The sequence below is a fragment of the Sturnus vulgaris genome, chromosome Z, assembly GCF_052056855.1.
Source record: "Sturnus vulgaris isolate bStuVul1 chromosome Z, bStuVul1.hap1, whole genome shotgun sequence".
NCBI classification, from domain to species: domain Eukaryota; kingdom Metazoa; phylum Chordata; class Aves; order Passeriformes; family Sturnidae; genus Sturnus; species Sturnus vulgaris.
Window position 1 is genome coordinate 160433 of NC_142283.1, and position 19799 is coordinate 180231.

Sequence of the window (19799 nt, forward strand, 5' to 3'; positions counted from 1 at the left end):
TACAGTACAGAAGAGCCCTGCTCCAAAGCAGGGAAGACTTCAGCCAAACCACTGTGGTCTTCAGACTGGAGAGATGCCTTCAGGGTCTTCTGAACAGTACCTGACTCCAGTCCCCAGCAAACTGTTCCATCTTGCATCCAGGGCTGTCTTTGAGAGAGCCTCTGCTTCATGGGGAGAACAATGTGCCCATAGGGACAAGGACACTTGAGGACCTGGGACTCTTCACCAACACTGACCTCAAAATTTTGTGGTGGTGTGGGCTCTGCCACAGCATGGAGCACGTTATTGGGTGCAACCATGCTGCAGTGGGAGAGGGTGTTCAGTGACACCGGGCTGCAACACCTCACCATGTCTGATGGACACTTTTTCATGAGGGCTTCCAATGTCCCACTTCAAATTTTTTTCCCTAGAAAGGCAGGACACAAGGTGAGGACAAGAGTGAAAGCAGGCATTTTGAACTTAAAAAATTACTTTTATTTTAGGAACCAATAAAATTATGGTAAATATTTACAAATAATTATCTCACATAAAGGTTACATAAAACCAAATGTTCACAAGTAACAGTCACTCTCATGAAAAGACACACAGATATTGAACTACGCCAATCTTATTGCATGTTTCTTCAACTAATCTAAAAAAAAAAGTGTTGCAGTCAACCATTTAACTTAGAATAAAATCACAAATTCCAGTACTGACAGGAAAAAGAATTTTTTTAAAAAAGGAAAAAAAAAGAAAAAAAACCCTTCAAACAGCCCCTCCTTTTTGACCCATGCCCTAGCACCCCTGGTCCCCAGCCCACCTCCCTTTTTGTTACCCAAAAAACAAAACCCAAAACAAAATCCCCAAAATAATGTTCGACGTCTTTGGCAAATTGGCACTGCTGTAATTACATTCAAATATTATAACACACAAAAGCAACACACAGCACTAAGGAAAAAACACCAAGATTTCAAGTTTGTCCTTTTCCTACTAGAAAAAAAGAATACAAAACATACACATTTTAAGAAGCATTTTTTCATCTGTTTTGCAACAGATGTTATCCCCTACTTTCAAAGGCAATTCAACAGTTATTTTTAGGATTTTTTTTTTGTAAGTTATTTTTTGTTTGTATGTACTTTTCAAGGTGAGGAGGCTTTTCTTTTTCTCCCTCTCTTTTTCCTCTCTTTTTAAAGAAGTATGGTTCAATGCAGGCATTGCAGACTTTGGTGGATACAATAGGTATTTCTTTGTTGCTAGAAGTCCCTAACACATAGTAGTTTGTCTTTAAGAAAAAAAAGTTTGTTCTTTTTTTTCTTGGAAAGGAATTCCATTTGCAATGAAATGAATTTCTGTAATTTCGGAATGTACAAAGGCCACTACACAAATTGAAAAACCATGACAAGATTTTTTCCCACAGGAGGCTGAGCAAAGGCAAAGGCAGGTGTAAATGCCCACTGGCCGTCTTTCCTGCCTCACTTAGACAAGGCAGAGCCAGAGACCTTGGACACAGGGGTCTGACTGGGTGGTGTCTGGGGCTGATGCAGGACTAGGGTCCACCTCTCCACAACCCCTGCAAGCTTCTGAGATACTCAGTATACTACACGTACAAGTGTGTAGACAGCAATCCCTACATGCATGCCTGCCCACTGGGCAATGCTGCAGTTGTGTCCAGCTCAGTCCTTTCAGTCTGGCTCCCACCCTGCAGCTCCTGCATTCTGTGAGCCTTTCACAGAACTGGTGAGTGAGGCCACTGCTGGAGCTGACACCTGTGCCAGCTGTGATGCCAAGGTGAGCAATTCGGGCACCACTTTGATATGCTTTTCACTCAGCATTTGCGTGTCAAGTCTCATTAGCTCGACCAGAAAAAGAACACTAACTGGTTTTGATCCTTTCAGATCTTTTTGTTTGTCATACTGTGGCAACATACACCTGTGACAAGAGCACGTCTGAGGAACTACAGGGCCTCCTAGCTGGCACCCCTAGCCTTGTGTTGCTCCTAAGCACTCTGTCTCCAGAACAGAGCAGCAGCTGGCTGCAGCTCAGAATATGTGCCCAGTGCCTCTGTCAGTGCAGGCTGCCTGACCCAGCTGTGCCTAAAAACACCCACATGTGACCATCATTTGCATGCTTAGCGAGACTTCAGGGCATGTTAACCAAGAGCTGTTGGTCCTCTAACATTTCATCAACAAATCCAGAAGAAAAACCAGTTTTTTCCAGAGTTATGGGGTGGATCAGCCTAGTGCTGTGCTACCTCTTAGGCTTATGCTTCCCAGTGCATGTAGAAAAGAGCATGGTACTGGGAAGGACACTTGATCAAAGCCATTTTGCAGCCAGTGACAGCTACACAAGTTGACTCTGCTACAGGCCACAGCTCTTGAAGCTATGGGTACCCGTGTCTGGAAATAAGCAAGACCATAACCTGTCTTCCTCTCTCCTCCATACTGAAGCATGTGAAAAATAAATTAAAGAAAAAGAAAACCAGGAATATAACCCTATTAGCTAAGACCAGCATGGCAAAGCACTTATCAACACCCTGTAACTAAGGCCTGGCACAGTGAGGCCATCACACCTCCCTCACCTGCCATGCTACTCTCTCCCGCTGCACTGCCCTCACACAACAGCACCAAGAGGACTCAGTCACAGCGAGTCAAGGAGGGGTGACAGATTGTGAGCTCCATGTACTATGTGCTCCATGTGCTGTTTCCTTCCTCACCATCTCTTTCCCAAGTGCCTCATGCACTGATGTTGTCCTAACATCTTCCAGTCCAAACAGAGAAATTCTCAGACAGCTTGGAATGAACATTTGCTCTCTGGCCCCATGATATCAGAACCCCGTGTGTTTTTCTACTTCCACAGGGATCAAAGAAAACTTTTGATCTGTTGATCCAGTTCTCAGACACATCCAGAGCTCTGCAGTCTATAGAGGTGCCTAACAATAATATCTCCATAGCTGAACCTTCAGACACATATGATGTGTCCACAACATTTTGTGTCTTCTTTATGGTCACAGTCTGACAGCATTTAACTTAAAGTTCCCTCAACAGGTCAGTTCATGCAATCCTGACTCTAACCTCCATTGATTTATTTTTACAGCAGCATTGTCCCTCTCCACCTCTAAGATTTAATTTCTTAGCCAGTGTCAGCAATGTATTTGATAAAATTATTGCTGGAGTGTCAACTACTGGAAAATCCTCCATCTAACCAAGTGTATTACAGAGTTCAGTGCTGAAACTGCCTGAAGGCACTTCATGGGGTTGATTTCCACAAGGGTTTAGTAATGATTCACTGCTCTCTAGGGCATCCCACCTGAATAAAGGATTAGCAGGGCACCCCAAACCCCAGAACTGGGCTGGCTCTCTCCCCTCCTTGTAGCCCTTAAGGGCTTCCCATCTCCACTTCACCCAGTAACCCCTCCCCCATGAAATAATGAGGCCACAGAGCACAGATGGAAGCCGGCAATCCTCTGCCATCCTCAGATGACCACCTTCTACCAACAGTGCCTTTCAAAGATGCTCCCCAAGGAGAAGGATTCCCACAATGAAGACTATGGACAGAAAGCCTTTCTGAGGAAAGCAGTTAGTAAATCTCAGGAGAAATATTACCAGAAACAGAAAGTACTGTCAAGAAGTGCTTTTTCCAGCAGCATGGCATGAATACTCCATGGTCTAACTCATACTGGCTGTTTGTGACAGAAAGATATCCCAGCAGATGTGAGTAAGCCATGGCTGCCACATTTTGGGAGATGAGTCAGGCACTAGTCCCTGCTTTGCATGTGCAAGGGTGGGAGTTTTAGGTTTCCCCTCAGCCAGCTGCCTCTGTATCCACAGAGTCCTTGGGATGACAGGCCAAGGGCTGGCCTGATGAAAGCCTTGAGGCCAGTCAGGCCTAAGCACTTTGTGTCACTTCAGCCAGTGGCATCCACACTCCATCATTTGGAGGAAACACACCTGTCATGTCTTTCCTAAGTCCCCAGCCCAACTACAAGTACTTCTGGCATGAGTATGATAACATCTGCTGAAATATCATGGTTGGTCTTCTCAACGTTATCTGAATTAATACATGTCACACAATCCATACTGCTGAGGAAACAAGTAATGTGGTTACAGGAGAGTAGGCCGAGTGGGTGAAGGACCCACATGCCAATGAGCTGCAGTTCCCTCACTGGACACACAGAATTGTTTTAGCCAAGCCTGATAGTATCCAATAGCTGGTGTAACTCAGCACACCTCTGCTCCAGATACATCACGAGCACGAGTGGTCAAACCTTTGATTCTCATCTCTTCAGCAAAGGCACTGGACAGACACATGCCTTCCTGAACTCACAGAGAAGGTGCATGTGCTCAGAGTGGAGACAATGCACACCCCTTGGCCAGGCTCTTGCACATGGTCCCAGGGACAGAAATTCCCTTTACAGTATTGTCCAAGGAATGCAAGCAATCATGGGGTATGCAGATAGTTATGAACCCAAAGCAGGGCTTCAGAAGGTTCCTTGTGTACATTTTCAATGCTGTTATTTGTCTTTTGTTAAAAACAGGTGTGTATCAGTAATTAATTGCTGAAAGATTAAAAATGGCATTCATCTCACTGATAAGTTTGTCACCAAACCTTATTGTTGGATTAGTATCAAGACTCTGGCTGAAATCCCTGATGGGGTCTGTGACCATCACACTGAAATGTCACTGAGCTGCTGGGACCTGGATGTCTCCATGGCTGCTGAGGACAGGAACACATCTGCCCTGGAAACCTGGAAGTGCTGGCTGCATTTCTATACCGTGAGAAGATGCCACTGGAGTGGGAGAGAGAATTTTTCAGCAGATCAATGGCCACCACGGATACCAGATATGCAGCACAAGTGATGAGGTGGGAAGGGAGAGAATAGTGTTAACTCAGGAGCTGCCAGAGAAAATGTTTGTACAACTGGAACCTGGTGAATACCTGCTTGAATGTTCCTCCACAGGAGTGCATCTCAAATTTGACACCAACAACCTTTCTTCTGCAGGCAAGCACCAACAGGACGCCTCAGCAGAGCCCAGGCAGCTCTGGGTGGATGAGGATGGTTGGGTCGGGAGTAAGGAGGCTACAGCCAGATCTTCTTCTCAACAGGACCAGGGAGCTTCTCCACTGCCCTCAGGAGAGAAGGGATGGAGTCATGCCCATCATTTTTATGCGGCTGAGGTTGTCTGTGCCTTTGTCTGGGGCAGGGGGAGGTTTCAGGGAGAGATCAGCAGTTCTCCTGGCTCCGTGGAGAGGCAGTGATTGGTGTAGCTGCTTAGTGGTCATTTGTAGCTGCTCTGCTCTCTTAATTTAGAGTCCCACAAAGTGCACATTGAAACCTGTGACTATTAGTGCTTCCTATTCAAGTAGGAGGGAAGAAACATGGAATTAGCAGGGCAAAAGTCCCCTCAGGCATGTCTGGACTACAGTGCTGGAATCTGCAATGCCTTCACAGAAATGTACAGACACCCCAAAACAAGTACTTTCCCTTTCAGTTTGGCTTGGAAAGTGCAGCTGCCATCATGCCTGGTACACCCCACTCATTACATGCACTTAACAAAAAGCATAACCACAGTATTTCTCTGCCTTCCTCTCAGGGTTTTCATGACTGGGATTTAGCACACAATCTATAGAGATATACATAATGTGTCAACTGTTATTTAGGAATTCCTTCCTGGATGCTGCTTAACTTGAATTGGTTCCAGTGCTTAGTATGATGACAAATGAACAAAAATTAATATTAAGCAGTAAAGTATCACAAAATTGCCTATGTCTTTCAGTTGCCCATGTGTTTGATACAAGCATATAGCATGATCACACACAACTGTCAAATAGGATGCTCTATATAGAAACAACGTCAGCCCAAAATACAGCCACAATGAGTGTTAACCTGGTTCAAAGTTGCTTAAAGCTTACGGAGTTCTTTGAATCAGTGCACCAGTTTCAAAACACACTTTTGGATGTGTTTTAAGTTCATACTTGTACAACGTTGCTGTTTATGCTTAAGCTACTCTTACAGTAATACAAACAAGCAAATATTTACAGTGGTGTGCTTGCGTAAAACTGAGCAGACTGATTTTTTCTTTGCCACACACCAAAAAAAACCCAGAAAAAAAAAGGAAAAAAATATTTAAAAACAAACAAACAAACAAACAAAACAAAACAAAACAAAACAAAACAAAACCAAAAAAAAAAAAAAAAAAAAAAAAGAAGAAGAAGAAGAAGAAAAGAAAATTGCCTTGAGTCTCACAGCCTGTTTCAGTGTGCAGCAAGAGGGAGCTGCCCCAAGGGGAGCTGCTCACACCTCTTCCTTATCCCCAGATACAGCCATGGCACCCGCAGGCGATTAAAGCAGTAGCCAGCTGGCTGCAAAGAACATGAAGCTACCACACATTTTTGACCATACAGAGCTTCAGGAGTACCACTTCCTCCTGTTTCTCTGTTTGATTCAGGACCCAACCAGATTTAAGAATACAATAATCAGTTCAACAAGCATAAAGAGCAAAATTTCAATTATCATGTTCCTACTAGGTACTTTCTCCTTCCCTTTTGGAGTGGCTGGCATGGTGGCAGCAGGATGTCACGGCTGTCCCAGACGTGCGTGCTGTCAGTGCCGCTGCCCTGAGCTCCGGTGTCAGTGGCGGTCATAGGCAGCAGCGGCGGCTGGGGCGGCTGCTCCACGGGCTGTGGCGCTGTAGTAGTAGGGGGAGCCTGTGGGAGATGAGACCACTGTGAGGAAGACAAAGGTGGAAAAGTGCCAGCTTGCAGTGTTCTGACAATGGGTGTCAGAGAGCTCTCCAGCCAAAGCTTCAATAAAGGCTGGGAAAATAGAATGAAAATTGCATTCATGCATTCTGCATGAGAAGGAGGCTACCATTGCTTTGCATTGCTGCTTGCTGCTTGATACCTTCTTCCATTCCTTCACTCAAAACATCAACTTCATGTACTTCACCAAGAAAGGTTAATTACTTTTCAGAACAGAAAGTCAAGATATTCCAACCCCAACACACTACTGTACTCCAACTTCTTTGATTTTTGAACCCCAAAGCATTCAAAATATTTTAGTGAAAGTACTTGTTGACCAAGAAAAGGCCTGGAAAATATTGGTGAAAATTCTCTGTCCTGCAGGGCTAAGCACTGGTAGATGGGATGACTACCCAAGGATCACCAGGAACCTGGACTATTTGTTTGAATGAGGGAGAGTCTTTGAGTGGTATCCAGAGAGATATCAATCTGTCCAACCAGCACCAGTCTTAAGAAACCTTCCAAGTACACCTGCAATGAAACCAACTCCGATCCATCCTAAGAAGGGAGTTTTCTCTCTTCAATGTGACATCAGTTTGGTCTGCAAGTCACCAGTTTCACATGCATGGGAAGTGAGGCACATCACATGTGGAAGAACCCCCCTGGATGGACTTGTACTCAACCACATGCATCTGAGACCATCAGGGAGGCTTGGCTGAGCAACAATGAGCCAATGTGAGTAATGGTGCTGGAATAGTCAGGGCTGTAGGGTTTGTTTTCATGAATGGCCCTGTCTGAGAGCTGCCTTCCATCCTAAGCTCCCTGCCTTCAACACACAAGAGACAGCAGTCTATCAGACATTGTCAAGGGTCTTCACAGCCCTGCATGTGACTTGCTGCAGAGGCAGTGACTTCTGCTGCTTCAGTGACACAGAGGAGCTGGCCCCACCAGGAAAAGGCGATGCCACCAGAGCTCAGTGCGAACTGTGGACCCCTTAGGAAAGCATCAGTGGCAGTGAAACCAAAGGTGCATTTTTTGGTTGTTCGCTTCTCATCCCAGACTCTAGCAAACACTGCAAGGCCCTGCACATCCTCTAGAGCTGGAAGGAGGATCCAGCTGGGTATGCCTGGTGCTGTTGGTAACACGCTCTCCACTTAGCCAAAAGCCTTCCCCTCTAAGAGGCTGGAGAACCTTCTGCCATCTCCTCTTATTGGACAGCTTCCAGATGGATGCTTTGTTGTTCGCTCCAAAATTACCTGAGTGATCACTTGAGGGTTGCTGGTTCAAAAGCCCAGGCACAGAGCAAGAATCACACAGCCAGACTCTTAAGAGGAAGCTCAGGGAAAGTAGTTGTTAACTATTGGCAAAATGCAGGGCTACCTCACTGCTGTGGGTCCAACAGGATCAATCTGACAGGCAAGTCTAGTTGTTCCTTCTTGGCTGCTTTTGTCCAGAGTGCTATCTCAGGATATCAGCTCAGGCTTCATCACCAGCCTCCAGCTTTTCATTTCTAAGGGAGCACAAACTGATGCATCCAAAAAACAGAGCACAGGCAGCGCTTGCTCTTGCCCAGTATGTACAATGCACTGCTCAGCACAGCCAGTCAGATAAGAAGGCTTTGTCATGATCAGTTTCCTATCAGAGCATGTAGTACTCTGCTTCTGCAGCCCTGAGAGGTCAGGAACAGAGGACTTTGGCTACTGGAATGTGTCTCCGGCACAGTGCTGTGGCAAAACAGGAGCTTGTACGCTCCTTGTACGCAAAACAGGAGCAGTATGTGTGTCTGTGTTGTCCTCAGTTGCAACCTTAGTGATCCACACATCCAAAATCAGACAAACCCATTCCAAAGGGCTGGGTTTACACAAAGTAAAGCAATCTTCAGGAGTGTGGTCCTAGCTGACTGGAAAGATAGTTTTACTGTACGCAAAAATAATCAAGAGAGTCCATGAAATCACCAGCTAGGATAAACACTTGTAAAGATGTCTGTATACAAATTCATGCAGGAGCCAATCCAGATTTATTTACTAAAAGTTAAAAAATTTTAAGCCATAGCCAATGGCGTTAAAGCAGATCCCTTCAGCAGGTCATCATTCCATTTATGTTTGCACAAGTGTTGTCTTGTGTTATCTGCTGAGGGCACCACAACTGCTATCCTGGACAGACAGTCTTCTTCCAGGCGCCTGAGGCTGAGGCTTCTTAACCTGATGTTACCTGGAACAGGCTATTCCTGGAGAATACTGGAAAGCTTCACAAGAACAGTGAAAACCATTTTCATAGGTAGCCTAAAATTAAATGCTGTATACTTCACATCCCAGCCAAACACAGGCCATTGAAAGCACAGAAGCCTTCCTTGGTCAAATTGGCCACTCTTGAATGAGCAAAGGCAAAAGTTAACAGCTTAACAGCTTAACTTCGAAATGTGCATGCCATATCTGGCTGGGGTTTTGGGGATGTTCTTTGGGACTTGCCCCCTTGAGGGTGCCAGCTTTGCTGCCCATGTCCTCTCATGGCCAATCCAGCTGCACAGATGTCCTTGGGGATTATGGCAGGCAGTACCTTAAGGTAAAACAGCTCAAAGGCCAGTGAAGACCCAGGTGGAACTACTGTCCTCACCCATCACAGCACCAGGAGGTCAATGTGAAGCAGGCAGTGGTGGTGGTCAGCAGAGTCCCCACTGGCATCAGCACTAGTGCTAGCCATGACAGCTCAGCTCTGGCAGAGGGGTGAAAAACACATCATGGGAAGGATCCAGCAGCACCAAACAATTTCACCCTGACTCATGGAGCATGGAGACTCATGGAGTGAGTGGGTCTCACCAGAGCCGGATGCAGTGCTTTCTGAGGTTTTGGGGTAAATGGGGTCTTTCAGTGGTCAGAGTCTTTGTTTTCCCACTCTCTCTTCCCCCACTGTTGTTCTGACTCAATGCAGCTACAAAAAGCCCAATATTTCTCCCATGCATTCCAAAGCCCTTACATTTCTCTCAAGTTAGATTTTGCCACTTTGCCTTTCAGCTGTGTAATCAAAGAAGCTTGTATTTAAAGTGAAAAATGAAAGTGCTCACTCTTCCTGTCACCATGCCCCCATCCAGAACAGACTAGTCTCTCCTTCTGTCATTTTTCCTTTCTAATTCATACTATCATCAATTTATTTCTTGACACAGTCATTTCTAGTGCCTACTTGTTCTCTAATCTTTCCACAGAATCCCACAGAGGAATTGAATCTAATCCTAATTGAGAGGCTCCAAGCCCTGCCCTTGCATGATGCCTTGCCAGCACTGGCAAGCATGGCACTGCAATGGTGCAGCCAAATCCTCCCAACCAGAGCACAGGGACCACATCTGCATGTGAGCGGGGACACTGCATCAAACAGAGCTCCCAGTAAGCAGGATTGAGCCAAATGCTACAAACCGCACAAAACTGAATTGTTTTTCTTCATTAGACAGTGTTGCTGTTATCTGCCCTTAGCATGCACATGCTGAGCTGATCCTATGCTGGTGTGCACCAGTATGTGCCAACAGTAAAATCCTGAGCCCTAGACATGCACGTTTTCCTCCCATACACTTAAATATAAATACATGTGCCTCTGTGTGCATCCCTGCACTGCACGGTTTGCAGGTCATTTGCAGGACAATGTGGGGGAAAAAAGAAAGGAAAAGGATCTTCCTTCCCTCAATTCTTTGTCTGGCTTTGAGATGGAGACACCTACTTCAGACACTAAGCCAGACCACACAAGTGGTCAGGGTTTATGCCCCTTTCCCAGCACATTCCTCCAGGAACTTGGGGTCTATCCACACTCCTGCTGTGGTCGAGGTGGGACTGAGTCATCCCCCACAGCAGTCTGTCATGTCTCTGACACCAAGGGAGGTGTGGGTGCCACCAGGCCTGATGCAAGACGTATGAGCATGAAGATGCTGTAAAGCTGCAGCAGATAACTGTCTTCTTCTGCTCCTGCTTCTGTTGACCATTCTGGAGGACCACAGCTTGATTGTCTGCTCTTCCCCAGGAGCCATGGGGCAGAGCGTTTGGGACTGCCTCAGACAGGAGGGAACACAGTTCTCCATCTGCACTGGTTTCATGACAGCTGGGGCAGAAGAGGCTTGTGGCCTGCTGTGGAGAAGTGAGAAGCACCAAAGCAAGGGCAGAGCAGACAGCAGGGTATTGGTGAGTAGCTGGTGCTCTGCTGGGGCCAGACAACCCAATCCCAGTATCTGCATGAATATGGTTCTGCCTTTCCCTGATGATACTACCTCACGCCCCACCCTGCTGCTCCACACATATAGGACAAAGACTGTATGTGGGACTTAAAACCAAAGCTTTCTTACCATTCTCATCTTTCCCTCTTTACTTTCCCCCAAATATAATTTTTCAATCCAAGTATCCTTTCGTCCACTTGCAAATCATGACATTTCTCCATTTAGCTCCTCTTTCACAGGTCTCAGACTTGTGTGATTGCTGTGGTGCAATTCTTCCTTGCCAGCACAGGGAATTAATTGAACGTAGGTGCTGCTAAGTGCTTACAGTATTACACTTTCATCTCAGTGAAAGGAGCAGGACTTTGTAAAACAAACTGTGTCAGGCAATGTACCAGTCCTGATTAATTTTGTCAAGGTTTCTGCTCTGAGGCCGATACTGCCAGAGCTTGTTCTCAGGAGAGAATTACTAAATGCACTCACGTATACTCCTGAGAGGAGTGGAAGCATCCTGGATATAGTTCAAATTAACCTATTCTCCACTGCGTGTGCCCAGGCTCATCACACAGCACCTTCTGGTGTGCAGGGAGACTTGGGGCAGGTTTTAAAGGCCCTGCCACAGACTCCTACTTGCCCTAAACTAAAAGTGGGATTAGCAGGCACTAGGGAGAAGGGATTGCAAGATCAGGCTTCCAGTGACAAACATAGAGCTCTAGATAAGAGAGATCTCTGCAAGGTGCAAGAGACATTCACCCATAGACTGTGGCTGATTGCAGACCCATTCTTGACCAGATCATATCACTGTATTTGGACCTACCTATGGTCAGACAAGGGGATTTCCCCTCCAGGAAATTCCAGTCCCCCCCAGTTCTGTGACTAGACTGAACTGAAATGGTAAGTTCATCTTTAAGACTTGCTGCAGAACAAAAACTTGCTCTTTTTTTTTTTTTTTTGGTAATGCTGAAATAAAGTATATTGAAGAGGTCAAAAGTAAGGAAGCCAAGATTATATATTTTACATTTTCCCATAGAAAAAAAAAATAATAATCAGCATTGACAGTATAGCATGAAACACTTCAACGTCAAGAAAGCTTCAGTTTCTGGAAAAATATGATAGCCTCTGATTCTTTTTACCCTTGCCTCATTTAAACACATGTTCACAGCATGCTGCTGCATAAATACTACTGAAGAAACCCCCTCCAGCCTGAGAATGAGCTTTGCTGTGTGGAGTACACTATCCCTGAAGATGAGTTGGAATTTGTCCCCAAAATGCATGATCCGAACAGGAAATGAGAAAAAGAGGATGAATGCACAAAAAAGGGAATGGCACAGGTAAAAGGCTCTGTCAGCAGGCAATTGTCTCCTGACCAGCCTCTGTTTAAAGTCTTCTGCTGACCCAGACCTAACCATCTCCAGCATCTTCAGGGCATCACCTTGCCCCTTGCCCTGGACAGCCTGCTCAGAGCTGGTACAGGCCCATTACCTCAAATAAAGAGCTCAGCAGGCCATGGGTGCAACCTGCTGCTGACAGAATGGAAGGCCCAGTGCCCATGCCTCTGGGGTTGCTCAGGAATAGCTTTGGGTTAGCTCTAGATAGTATGCACACCCTTCTCATGGATATCCATAGGCAGGAACGCAGTAAACAGCCCAGGAGCCTCTCCAAAAGCTGTCTTTGTGCAGGTGGAGAGCTGGATTGTTATTTATTTTTAGTACCATGCCAATTTCTTTAACACTTTGTAAGGAAAATTTTTAAAGTTACACAAAACCTGGCTTCCCAGGCCTATCCATGATGCAGAGCATTGCTGAAGCAGCCTTCCTGATTCAAAAGGAGTTGCAAAATGAGAAATGAAGAAAGCATGGTGTGTGCTCTTGCCTCTGGCAAAAGCATCTTCCCCATGCTGCTCAACCAAAATTCTGCCAGCACCGCTGGCTGTGGCCATGGAAACAGTGGGTTTGAGCACGAGGACTCCCCTGGCTTTGTGCAGCTATGCCCATCCATATTAGCTGAAGATCTGTCTGTTGATTTATGATGGAAGCGCTAACAAACCCTTAAATGTGGCACAGCAAATAACAGCATTATACCAGCACCATGGCACGAGAGGCAGAGGCTGTCTATTGCTCCCGAAGGATTTGTTTAAGGACAAGAACCATGATGAATACAGCCTGGGTGGTTCAATTACATGGGGACTCAATTACTTAAAACAAAGAAACTGGATGAAAAAAGTACGACAAAAATTCAAAATTATTTCGCTGCTGGAGGTCACATATAACAGCCCTGTCATCCATAAATCTGGAAATCTCTAAGGCATGCTACTCCTGTGTTGAGAGATGACAATTAATTGGTATTTTACTTACCTCATCCATGCAAATTATGCAGGGAAAATTCTAATTACTGCATGCTACATGTATATAAGGTCAAAGTGGGCCTGCTTTTGACGGGGTGTAAAATGGATTATGTTTATCCTTCACATGAAGGCCATGATCCTGCACGACTTACAGGGCTTCTGTCTCCCATTGCTCATAGGGACCATGCTGGCATCAGTGAGGCTGTACCAGTGGTCCCTTGCTGAGGAGAGATGGAGTGGGCATACACACAACATGGAAGCAAACACAACACTAGATCAGAGAGAAATGCAAAGTACATGCATGAGAAAGCAGCAATGGCACAGGAAGTAGTGGAGCTTACAATTGGCTATAAGCAAACTGGCACCACAAGTTTTGTCTGAACAAGGTCCCTTACCCCCCAAAAAATGGTGACCCTGCTTTCCAGCAATACCCTATGTCTCTGGAAGGATTCTTATCAGAAGCAGGAATACAAGACATTTGGGCCAGGTCTTCTTGTTGGCAAAGTGAAGCAAGAGCATTTGTGCACCCCAGTGTAGACCTGCAGTCCCGTTCTAGGTCCAAAGTTGAGTGAGGACAAGCTGGGACACACGTTCTGCCCACCCCAGGGATGGAGAAACACTGCACACCGTGCACTGATCTCTCAAGACAGGGGTGAACACTTACCCAGGAGTCCAGGGTTGGGAAACCTCCAGGAGTCGTTGTACGTTGAATATTGTGGGTGGCTGTATGGGCTCCCGGAAAACTCGCTCCCTGCATTAAAGAGACAAAGACAGAATAAAAGGTAATTTGATTTGAGATGACAGTTACCATGTTGGGGTAAAGGGGCTTTCCAGTGTGTGCTTTGCTCCACTGACCACTACAGAAAAAGCACTGTTGGACACTCTGCCTTGAGGAAGGTGAATATGGATGGGTAAATTATTAAGTAAATGAGTGAAGACTTCTTTTATGTGTCTTTTTTGTGCTGCAGCCCAGGCCACCTGAACTTGCTGCAGGAGCAAGGAAATGAGGAGGGATGGAGAAGCCTCTGGGACACACTGATGGGGCTGGCCTTTGCCTCTCCAGCCCTACAGGACTCAGGGTGAGAAGCACAATACGAGGGCAGGGTTGTCCAGATAGTCTCTGCTGCAGGAGAAGATGAACCACCCAACTTCTAGATATTGGATATCCTTCATGGAGAACGAGGTCATGGTCCCAGATATTTCTCCAACACTGTAACCCAAGGAAAGGGATGTTTGCATAAGTTTCAGATGGATTTGAACCCTCCAGACAAAGGCAAAAAAAAAGGCTTGCAAAATTATGATTATTTGTCTCCTCATCAACTCCCGTTCTTCCCATCTGTTTGTTCTCTTCACATGCCACTTGCTTCATACTTCAGCTAAAAGCTCTTCAGAACAGAGCCTTGCACCATGGGGCTCTGACTTGGCCCCTCCACCATGCAAATACCAACACTGCTGCTGTTTTATTAGGAAATATTCCTTGAATTACAGGTTTCCTCCTGTCTTTCTTCCTCCTTCCCTTCTCCCTCTCCCACATGTAAATACATACAAGCACAGCACAGCAGGAGAAAAGGTATGTTTCCTAAGGCAAGATTTGAGGGCTGACAAGCCACTGTAGATGCTTGCCACAACCTTTGTCTGCTTTGGTCTTTGGCATTAGCATAGCCATGACGCCGTAACTGGGAGCTGCCATAACCCCAGCTAGGCAGTGGACCCCTGACTGTGTCCTGAGCACCTCAGGCTCAGCACCCCTGTCCCATACAGTCCATAGACCCAACACAGAGACCACATCTGGGTCCCCTGGCCAGTGAGTGGCCATGGTTTAGGCCATTTGCTGGCACATTGGCCCCAGGGAAGAGGAGATGATGCTCTGGTCACCAAAACATAGGGTCTGGTCCAGGATAGCTTGATCTCCACATGATTCTGCTTCAGTGAAAACAAGTTTCCTCTCCACCTGCCTCACAAGATGAACAGACCGAGTGTGCTGACAGCAGGACCAGCCCATCGCTAGTCTGCTACAGGATGTCTCTGTCAGCATCTCTTCCTTGTTTTTCTTCTGCAGCCCTTCAGACCCATGAGACTACACTTAGCAGGATCAACCTAGTCTCTCTCCCAACACAACTTCCACAGAGAGAAACTCCAAAGTGTGCACCAGCAAGCCCTTCCATACTCAGCACAGGTTGCCATGCCAACAAAACTCTTCACAAGCTCAGAGTAGGTTTTCCTTATTTTTCTCTAAGGAATGGCATTCATGGTGAGTCAGGACAAATGGAGCTGTTTCAAACCTTTCTTCCAAGGGAAGTAGACAGTACCTACTGTTCTTCTCTTCTCCCAAAGGATTATAGATGACTTCAATGTCTGAAGGTTACCTCTGTCAGAGTGCTCATTCTAAAGGAGTAAGGCACAGCAAAGCTGACAATGCCCAAAGAGATGTTAGGAGCCACTTGACATACTGCAGCCACTGGTAAGAGCATCCCCACTGCCTTCCACCACTCAGGGGTCCATGTGTCTCCTGCAGGACACAGCAGCTTCTCTCTGTTCCTTTCTGCCTCTGCATCACCACAATTGAGGCTGTTGTCTCACCCAGAGGCCTTCCTGATTTTTCCCTGCTTCTATAGCCCCTGGGCTTCCACCTCGTCTCTGGCCCAGCCTTGTGTTTCTGGTGTTGCCCAAGCCTGCTAAGCACACAGGCAGCAGTCTGGGACCTTCACTTGTGAGAGTCATGATGCTCCCCAGTCCTGAAGTTATGGTCAAATTCTCCTGCCAGTGTGTGGCACACAGAAATCCTTTCATCTTGTGGGTGCCTCTTCTACAGGAATGCTATCACACACTACCTTCCCCAGGAGATGCACTTCTTCCTCTCCCCAGGAAAGTGAGATTTTCAAAGGTTTAGTCCTGGCTTAGGTGCACAAAACAGCTGAGCAGTCTGACTGACATGACACGCAAAAGCAAATGGGAGCGAGTCTTGCTGCTACATCCTCCCTGAGAGCTGTGCAGTGCATGGACACAGGGACAGAGTGGACAAGACAGCAGGACAGACCTAGATCCCCTTTGTGGTCTGTTTGCACAGAGCGCACAGAAGAGCTTGTCCTGTTCTTTTTGCACCAGGAGCACCCTAGGCTTGAAATAAAGCTCCCAGTGAGCTCTTGCATGCCTGCAAGAGCTTCATCCCAAGGGGGAGCATTCTCCCCTTGAACTACACAACACCTCATTTTCAGGTGTCCCAGCCTTCTCTCCCTTGATGCCTTCCTCCCTCCTTCTATCTCTCTCTCCCTCCCCTCTCTTACTCTCCTGGAGCTGCACAGACCCACTCCATTCCATGCTGATGCTGCACATGCCATGGAGTGGGCAGCAGCACTTTCCAAACATTTATCACTGCTGCAGCAGGGCTGTGGGTGGGAATGGGCTGACATTTCATTGTTTCATCCTCTCCTGTCTTGCCCTCCTCCCCCACCATCCCCACTGCCCTCCTCCCCACATGCACACACAGACACACATCGTGGACCCTCTCTGGGGGATGCTCCAGTGCCTGTCAGGCTGAGGCTTCCAATTCTCTGTTTTTTATGCCTCAGTGGTCAGGGTGTCAAGCTCCTGCAGTACAGACCAGCCAGAAGCTCGAGGAGTCACTGAGCACCATCAGCTCAGTGACAGTATTGCTTGCTTCTTAACATACTCTGCATATCCATCAGCTTTGCCCGGGAGGGGGGGTGGTTCGGGGGGGGGGGGATGGGGGGGAGGGGGATGGGGAAGAGACAGAAAGAGGAAAGGAAGGAAGGAAGGAAGGAAGGAAGGAAGGAAGGAAGGAAGGAAGGAAGGAAGGAAGGAAGGAAGGAAGGAAGGAAGGAAGGAAGGAAGGAAGGAAGGAAGGAAGGAAGGAAGGAAGGAAGGAAGGAAGGAAGGAAGGAAGGAAGGAAGGAAGGAAGGAAGGAAGGAAGGAAGGAAGGAAGGAAGGAAGGAAGGAAGGAAGGAAGGAAGGAAGGAAGGAAGGAAGGAAGGAAGGAAGGAAGGAAGGAAGGAAGGAAGGAAGGAAGGAAGGAAGGAAGGAAGGAAGGAAGGAAGGAAGGAAGGAAGGAAGGAAGGAAGGAAGGAAGGAAGGAAGGAAGGAAGGAGGAAAATTAGAGGAACGAAGCATGAAAGAAAGGAGGGGGAAAGGAGAAGTGGGGGAGAAAATCTCAAGCCCTGTTATTACCACCACAGGACTTGGGCAGACAAATAGTAGAGCCATAAGTGAAACTAAGCTAGATGAATGAACACTGCATGAGTGCCTCACAAATTTTACCAGATATTCCAAGGTCCATCGACTACACTTCCTGACAGCACTTCTTAGCAGACAGCCCTCGCCCCATTCAAAAACAAACACCACGGATCAGCTATCCAAGGATGCACACACGCACAGCATGTCGCGCACACTGACTGCTGCAGCATGAGGAAAGGGTGGGAATCACGCACATCCCTCCTTCTTGTGAAATAGCAAGCCTCCTCCTCAGTAGTTCTAACCTTGCTGAAACACAAAGACACAAAACAAAGGATTCCTGCCTGAGTTAGCTCACATCTTTGCCACAAACCTGACTCTACACTCCACATACGGCTGTAGCCAAAAGTGAGTCAGACCCTTCCATCACCCCTCCAAGAAGCAGAGGTTAGGAAGGGAAAGAACAAAGACTGATTCCCAATAACACTGCTGCTACAAGCCAGTGGCAAGCCCTGGGAGATGCATTCCACCCTGAGACAGTGGGACAGAGGTAGACAGTGTGATGGTGGTGGATGGACCTTCTGCTGCTGCAAAACAGTACTGCCCACCCCGCAGCATTTTTTCTCTGGGGACTGTCAACTCACGTTTACCAGTCTTCTTGATTTTAAGGTAAGCTTCCTGAAAGTTTTCTTTCTGATTTGCAGAGAAACTGGAAAGCATGAGTGTAAAAATCTCAAGAATGAAGAGATGAATGAAAAAGTATCACCATGTTTTTCACACTGCTGTGGCTTTAGAGAACTGCTGCTGCAGGGAACTGGAGGATGCAGGCACATCCATGTACCAGTACTGGGCACAGGGCAGGAGGGTAATAGAAAACTTCCTGCCCTGCAGAAAGGCAGAAGAATGTCAAAACACGACCAGCTCTGACAGAGGCCATTGTTCAGCCAAGGTGTGGAGATTTCCCAGGATTTAGTGCACTGTCATTGCACTACACCATTCAACATGCAGAGCACCTGGCTGCAGCCCCATCAAGCTCAGCAGTCATGAGTCTTGGGACTGTGTGACAACACCAGTAGAAAACAGATTAGTCAAACATTATTGTCCAGCTGCTGATACTTTTGGACTGAAATGCAGAATTTGAGCAAATAGTCTGCAAAGGAGTTTCATATGCCACGTCTGAGTATAACAGTCAAGTCAAAAAAGACTTCATGAATCAGAAGCTCCAGAGCCACTACAGCTGAACAAGAACAGTGGAGGTTAGGATTTCTCCTTTTTTTTTCTTTCTTTCTCTCAGGGAATTTTCTCCCATTTGTTGCCTCACAGACAATATCTACAATATCTACAATATCTACAATATTTAAGAGACTAAAGATGTGGCTGGAAGGAGGAGGAGGGGGAAGCGTGCAGTTTGCTACCATTTCTTAGTGGGGGGGCTTTTTCTTGGAAGTGCAGATACTGCAAGATTTTGGCTGGAGGGTGATGGCTGGGCTTCACCTTAGCTCACTCACTCACTCTCAGGATCAGAGGGGGGACGGTCGTGGTCTTGCTGCTGCGGGGAGAATTTGCCACCACCATAGAGTTCTCTCCACTACTTCTCCTTACCTTTGGTAAGCCTTTGATTGTAGAAGCAGCCATTGAAGTGCAACCTTTTCAACTCTGGAAACAACCCTCACCAACTGCTCAGGTGACTCAGGGGAACATCTGGGACTACAGTCCCCTCCCCTTCAGAGGGAGTGTCTCCTGGCTACCACTGCTCAGCCTCAGTTTTCTGCCACTGCTTTGGGCTTTTTGCTATACTTTATTCAACACCCTGTGTCTGTGTCTGCCCAGACTCCTGCAGCAGCTGGCACAGCTTAGGAGATTTTGCTACACTTATTTTTGCTACCCTAGATGTGCTCGCCTCTGTTGTTCCAGCCTGAGGCTCCTGCTACAGTCCATTTCAACCCCAGAGGGGCACTGAGTCCAGCTGGCCTCTGAGGCTGTAAAGGAAGCCCCTTTTCTCTTTCTCCCACTGGCCCGCCCGCCATTCCCGTGTGGAGAGACGCAGCCGCGCCCGAGCCACAGCGCCCCCTGCAGGCCTGGAGGAATCCCCGCACCCCCGCCCGGCCGGCAGCCAGCAGCGCCCCTGCTGGCTGTGCCCGGAACTGCGGCGAGGGGAACGCGCAGCCAGGAGCAGGCTGGGACTGGGGCTGTGGGTCTGCTTGTTTGTTGGTGCTGATGTTGGTGTTGGTTTGCCTTGTTTTTTATATATATATATTTTAATGCATTTTGTATAACAGTAAAGAACTGTTATTGCTTTTCCTGACAGCCCTAACATTTCAAAGTTATAATAATTTGGAGAGTAGGAGGTCATATTTTCC

At 47.0% G+C, this 19799-nt stretch overlaps 1 protein-coding gene across 1 annotated transcript in view; it reads right to left on the reverse strand.

The window, feature by feature from the left end:
• Window positions 1-505: 505 nt before the first annotated feature.
• PAX5 (paired box 5) overlaps window positions 506-19799 on the reverse strand; it is a 129692-nt gene continuing 110398 nt past the window's right edge. Inside the window, exons 9-10 of the mRNA XM_014889969.2 lie at window positions 13915-14001; window positions 506-6684 (exon numbers count right to left, since the gene is read on the reverse strand). Coding sequence (XP_014745455.1) covers window positions 6608-6684; window positions 13915-14001 — 164 coding nt within the window. The 3' untranslated portion in view covers window positions 506-6607. The remainder of the gene's footprint in view (window positions 6685-13914; window positions 14002-19799) is intronic.